General features: G+C 40.9%; 2 protein-coding genes across 7 annotated transcripts in view; one reads left to right on the top strand and one right to left on the bottom strand.

The window, feature by feature from the left end:
- Nucleotides 1–558: 558 nt before the first annotated feature.
- Nucleotides 559–4,490, bottom strand: bloc1s2 (biogenesis of lysosomal organelles complex-1, subunit 2). The gene is made up of 5 exons (XM_035412911.1): nucleotides 4,287–4,490; nucleotides 3,469–3,585; nucleotides 3,017–3,136; nucleotides 2,515–2,619; nucleotides 559–1,429 (listed from the first exon to the last, which is right to left on the bottom strand). Exons 1-5 carry the CDS (start codon nucleotides 4,372–4,374, stop codon nucleotides 1,398–1,400), a joined length of 462 nt encoding a protein of 153 aa, XP_035268802.1. The 5' UTR covers nucleotides 4,375–4,490; the 3' UTR covers nucleotides 559–1,397.
- Nucleotides 4,491–4,659: 169 nt separating this feature from the next.
- The window catches only part of usp24 (ubiquitin specific peptidase 24), a 51,628-nt gene continuing 50,222 nt past the window's right edge, over nucleotides 4,660–6,065 (top strand). For 4 of the 6 annotated variants that reach the window (XM_035412907.1, XM_035412906.1, XM_035412909.1 and 1 more), the window contains exon 1: nucleotides 4,661–5,514. In XM_035412907.1, coding sequence (XP_035268798.1) covers nucleotides 5,230–5,514 — 285 coding nt within the window. In that variant the 5' untranslated portion in view covers nucleotides 4,661–5,229. Of the gene's footprint in view, nucleotides 5,515–6,065 lie in introns of all 6 variants that reach the window. The other 2 variants (XM_035412905.1, XM_035412904.1) reach the window with 1 other exon arrangement.

The following is a 6,065-nucleotide window of genomic DNA, read 5'->3' as shown; positions in this document are numbered from 1 at the left end:
CAAAGAATATAATACTAGGCATGTTTACTTGATTAAGCTCCATGCATTCTCTGAATACTAAAATGTGACCATTACCCAAACGGAATTTCACACATGACCCTATTCTAGTGGTGATGACTCTGCAACGCTGACTGCAGTTAACAGTCATCGATGCCGTACCACTGAAAGGCAGTAGTCAAATGCATTTAAACAGTTTTCATTTATCAATAATCACCCACACCGTGGATCATACCATGCATGCGTAACCGGTTTTAAAACTAGACAACAGCTCCCAATTATTGTTTCTGCTTCAACTGCGTCTTTTGTCTTCACATGAACATAACAGCCAAGAGGTACAGCTGCTTTGATACAAAAATGAACTGTTACAATCTTTACATTTTCAAACCAACATAAGCATATTTTACACATAACTTGATTAAATGAAACACCATCTGCAAGTAAATGTACTTCAAATGGGGAATGCACCTAACTGTAAATAATTCTCGACTAGACTACATGGTCAAGTTAAATTAAGGTATGTATGAATGTTGACATAAACATGATAGAGTAATACTGCCATCTGTTGGTTGGTTAAAAATCTACCACATTTATTGTTTTCCATTGATTTTGCAAGAATGCACACAAATCACGCTTTTTATGTTTTACATAATCAGGTATTCAGTCTGGCTGCCTATGTATATAAAAGCTTCATGTTTCTAAGGGTATGCATACAAATATATTGGTTTTAAAAATGTGTTGGATCAATTTGTACAGTAATTATTCTCAGCAGTGCTTAAGAACAAGGAATCACTAACCTGTTGTCAACATAGGAAATAGCCAATTCCCTCAGTATTTCAAATTAATGCAAAGGAACAACTGAGGCCAGAAAATGTATCCAATTGAGAAATTAAGGGTTGGGACGAAACACTGTAATTGGCTGGACACCAGAGTGACAAAACGCAACACATGGATAATGAAATTCTGTTCCAGGGCAATAAAGGGAAATCACAATCATTCTGCTATTGCAAGAGTTTGTTAGTGATGCATCTACGGTTCATGCAGTTTGACAACAGCAATTTGTGAAGAACATGGTTAAAAACAAGTGCAGACTCTGAGACAAGCTGGTGCAAGATGCGGTAGAACTTTTCAACATCTGCAGTTCACCAAAGCTAGAAGCAGCTTCCTTGTGGTGTCAAGAAGACATCTACTGAAGGCATCATTGATGATGTCAGATTTTCACTCAGTTCAGCTTTAGTTAATTTGTTCATTCGCTAAGGTCCCAAGTTCATTTTCCAACCCCTTCGTCGTTCTCCAGACATCATCTTGCACTGCATGGGGTCAGCATCCAGGACGGACTGGCCCAGCCACTGGCAATCTCGCGGCACTAGCAAATCCATGCAGCTGGACCCACCCACTTTTCATCGCTTCTCAAGCTTCTTGAACTTGGCCTCTATAAAAGACACACAGAGGGGTCACATGAGCTCATTTTGGGACTTCTGAGTACTGATAGCAAACTCAAAGGTCATAACTACTTCACTGCATGAAAAGGACCGACACAGCCAATAAAGACAAAGATAACACATTCCAATCCACTGAAGAGAAAACAAAAATGTCAAATGATTTTTTTTGGCAAAGCCTCATAAGTAGAGGCCCTTATCAGCACAACCAACTTGCATGCTGCTGAGACTGGCTTAGGCTGGACACATGCTGCATTATCATGAAAATTTTAAATACATGCATAATTTAAGGTTTGTCATAAAAATGTGATTCAGTGAGGATAGTATTTGAAACAACAGCCTTGTGATGACATTGCACCACATCTTAAGACTGAGGAAAAGCCGGTCAGCCAAAAAAACAATGCCTCACAAAAACTGATAATTATATACATCATCCAGCAAGAGTTTGTATTCTGGACACTTGCGAGACCCCTCTATAAAGTCAGCAAGCTGACTGGAAAATTTGAAAAAAGACAAGATGACAAGAACATGGCCAAAAGTGCTCCTGGAATACACATGCCACTAACAGATGGTGTTCAAAAGCCTGAAAAATCCAAATCTGGGCTTAACGTTTCAAGATTTAGTTATTACATTTTGCACTGTTTATATCGGCATAAAGTTTGGCTTGCTGTCCAATTGTTACATTACATTACATTACAGGCATTTAGCAGACGCTCTTATCCAGAGCGACGTACAACAAGTGCATTAGGTCAAGGTGCAGAGGTGCAAAAGAAACACACTAGAGTGAAGTAAAAATTGTAGGGGCTCAAACGGTATTCGCAATGCCACTCCATGGCAACAATCAATGTTTGTTTTGCCAATCACATGTACATTGACATGGATCACACATCATTGAAATACAGACCCATATGCAGGTTTAAAGTGTAAATACTAATTTAACAACGGTGAACTTTGATTTGTCAGGAACTGATTAATCTCCAGTTACTGAGAAACAGGATGGCAGCAGTGCAAACAGGGTTCCAAAGTGGTTCATTCACAATGCTGCATGGTTCTGAGAATACCACCAGGTGAAGCATACCCAGCTTTTTGGAGTAGGTGTCCAGCCTGTACGCCGCTTGTTCCAGAGCAGTCACTTGCTCTTCAATTTGGTTGATCTGGTCCAGGTAAGGCTGCAAGCTGGCATCTAAAAAACCATGAGCAACAGGTTTAGCTAGAAATACAAGAGACCCTGCTTTCTGCTTGGTGACTTACAAGAACTTGCAAAATGGACGAGGCTGCAATTTTCAGCAAAACATTTAAAAATATATTTATGGTACAACCGTTGAAAATAAACAACACCTGATTATTGAATCAATAATTCATTTGCAATTTGGAAACCGAATTTGAATTATGCGAATGAAACTCACGACTTGTCAGGACTTTTATGCTTTTACACAGTGACCACTTGGACCACAGCCAACACATTCTGGATTCCATCAAGCCCATAGGGAGCACCAATTCCCCCCCGAACATCAATATCATGCACCACTTGGAATCTCTACTGAGTAGTTCTACTGTCCTGTTTCAATATCAAACCTCACATTTCTGATTAAGATCCTGCAGGTTGCGACTGATGTTTATAGATATGTCTTTCATTTCCATATATTTCAGACTGGTGAGTTTGTTCATGTTTTCCAGGAGTTTGTAGTCTTCACAAGTAGCTGAAAAACCAAACAAAACAGGTATTTTCATAAAAACAGGTTAATGCCTAACGGAGAAAAAAATGTCTACCTTACACTCATTGAGCAAAACATTTGAAATCATGCTGTGTGTGTGTGGGGGGCATGGTTATGGCTATTGATACATGAGCAATCCTTCCATACAAGAGTCTTACTCAGACAAATCCATATGCAACCTAATTACATGCATATTGGATTTTTCTTTCCATTAAATTCTAATTCTCATTAGATTATTTGGGTGTCCATTATCTTAGTCAAGTACTTTCCTTCTTCAGTGGGAATGGGTGCCATGTAGTTACAATGAGGCAGTTTACCTGTGAGTTCTCCTTGAAGAAATACACCCATTTTGTCAAACATGTCCCTACAGAGCTCATCGATGTTGGGCTCAGCAGGTTCAGTGGCCTCCTCTGCAGTTTCCACACCACCGTCATCTGCAAAAACAATTCAGCAGTACAAAACTGAGTGATGAAAGGTGGACCTGCTAAAATACTCAACAGACAGATGGAGAGGTGGGGTTTATTTAACCAGTTAAAAGTCTCATACTGGGAATTCTTAACTAACAATAAAGAACTTGTAAATGGTAGGCCTATACGATCTTTAAAACAAGAGTGAAGCAACTCAAGCTCAGTACACAAGACAAAATCCTATAGAATGTTCCATGTAAAACAAGCAAGCAAGCAAGCACACATTAACTTGAAGCTCAAGCTGCAAAATAGCATTACACGCTGTGCTGCTGGCAGTGCAATGTAGGTGCATTTTTGGCTGTAGTGTCGTGGGCTCGATTCTTAGTAGTTCATTAATTTAGGCTATTCGAGTCAATCCACTTAAAGGTCCAACTTCATAGCTAAAGCACAGAACAACCTGCAAAATGGAAGCTCTGTAGCTACGGTAATGTCTGCTATCCAGAAACAGTCGAGCTACATAGTCAAGCCTTCATTCTTCAGAATGATACACCATGCATTGCACATGCGACATGCGTGAAGTCCAGAAATTATACAAGGAGTTATCCTGTTACGGTCATGTAGCTTGTACACTAGCTCCAAACGCATCGTAGATCACAATTAGGTGTCGCAATCTAGTTAGACATTACGGTGAAAACAGGAACTAGCTAGCAAGCTAGAAAAAAACTCACTGTTATTGCCGGGCTTTTTAGGAACTGGTGCTACGTTCTCAGATGCAGCGTCTGAAACTGTACTTTCTCCGCGCTGATCAATGTCCATTATCGGAATGCTTTCTGGATGATATTACAACGAATACGAACAAACCGGATAATAGTCTATTACCCGTTGGCTGCCATTTCAAGTGCGGGATAGGGGAACGCGCAGAGGTGGATGCTGGAAGTTGAAGTCACAATATAAAAGTCATTCGGTGTATTCACCGAGTTTCTCACTACATGTCCCATTATACCCCGCGCAGAATGTTTCCGTTGTAAGATTTAGCAATCACATGATTGAAGAATAATTCACGTGATTCATTTTTGTTCGAAACACAGAACTGGCGACCCCACCCTGTAATGTAATAAATGACTGTCAGTGAACATGGGCAGGGTAATCCCGCCATTTACGTCAGTAACTTGCATGTTGCGAAGCTATCTTGGCTGTAACACTGTTTTGATAGAAGGGACGAAATTCTTCACAATCGTAACTTATTTTAGTTTCAGTGATTACGAAGTAAACAGTTGACTGTGTCGCTTATATCAAAGCTATCTAGCGAGCTAATAATATTCAACAGCTACGGCAATTATGCTTTTTTGCACGAGCATGATTTTTTTGCCATCGTAAATGTGTACACACTTTATATAACATGAAAACTATTAACTAACATGGTTCCTGAAATTCTGACATGAATGGTATGTCATTCTTCATACTGAGCCTTCAAGTGGGTGGACCGAAGTGACGCTCCGACGCAGCCTGCGTAGTGGGCCTCGGGCCCGCCCGTTCTTACTGCTGTTATGGGAACCCATCGTGACTGGGTGGAAGAGGTTAGCACGGACTGTAAACATGGCGGCGTGCACAGCCAGAAGTCTGTGCTGTAAACCCCAATATTAGTGAGTGAAGTACCGAGACAAGTGAACCATGGAGACCGAAGAGGAGCAACACATGACAACGCTGCTCTGCATGGGCTTTCCTGACCCCGTAGCTATCAGGAAAGCTCTTCGCTTGGCCAAAAACGACATCAACGAGGCAGTCGCGCTTCTTACCAACGAGAGCCCCGGACTCGGGTATGGGTATGAGCCGATGGAGAGTGGGCCTGCCCCGGGCCCTGGATCCGGTGGTGACGGAGAAACCAACAATCGGAGTGGGAGTGGTACCGGTGGGTTTGACCCACCACCGGCTTACCACGATGTTGTGGAGGGCGAGGTAAGTAACGAGCTACCTCGTTATTTAAATTTTAAATGGGCATGTAATATGCATGCCACCAGTAGCTAACGTTAGCTTGCAAACATCAGACAGATTCGCATGACATCGAGCTGTCATCGAGCGAAGGAGGGAAAAATCAAGGTGGCCAGCGTTAATAGCATTTGTCGACTAGTAGTCTGACTTGACTATAACATTAACTTATCATTTTGGCTATATGGACATGGAATTGAATATGGAATGCTTTTTTATATTTGAAATATTATCAATATGTATAGTTACATATTGATAATGTACATATCGATAATTATCTAGATGAATGGTGGTGTTATATTTTAAATTAGTGTGCCAACTTGCTGAAGATAAATATTCCCTCACCTTGGTATGATGTGGAGAAATGAAGAGAACTTGAGCTAGCTAGCTAACGTGATCGTAGCACTTGGTGGCTTGTGGTTTTTACTTCGGATTGGGGGAGGGGTATCGACGAGGGGTATTGAATCTTAAAACAATATGATATAGGTTACGATATAGATTTAAACAGCTGGGTTTTGGTT

The sequence above is a fragment of the Anguilla anguilla genome, chromosome 4, assembly GCF_013347855.1.
Source record: "Anguilla anguilla isolate fAngAng1 chromosome 4, fAngAng1.pri, whole genome shotgun sequence".
Lineage (NCBI taxonomy): Eukaryota > Metazoa > Chordata > Actinopteri > Anguilliformes > Anguillidae > Anguilla > Anguilla anguilla.
This window is presented reverse-complemented; position numbering and strand designations above follow the sequence as displayed.

Excerpts from the sequence above, each read along its gene's own strand:
- bloc1s2 (XM_035412911.1), bottom strand. The coding sequence starts at position 4,374 with ATGGACATTGATCAGCGCGGAGAAAGTACAGTTTCAGACGCTGCATCT. Across the intron at positions 3,137-3,468 it reads TCTTCAAGGAGAACTCACAG|CTACTTGTGAAGACTACAAA; the intron begins GTAAACTGCCTC and ends TTGGTTTTTCAG. Across the intron at positions 1,430-2,514 it reads CACCTACTCCAAAAAGCTGG|AGGCCAAGTTCAAGAAGCTT; the intron begins GTATGCTTCACC and ends TGTCTTTTATAG.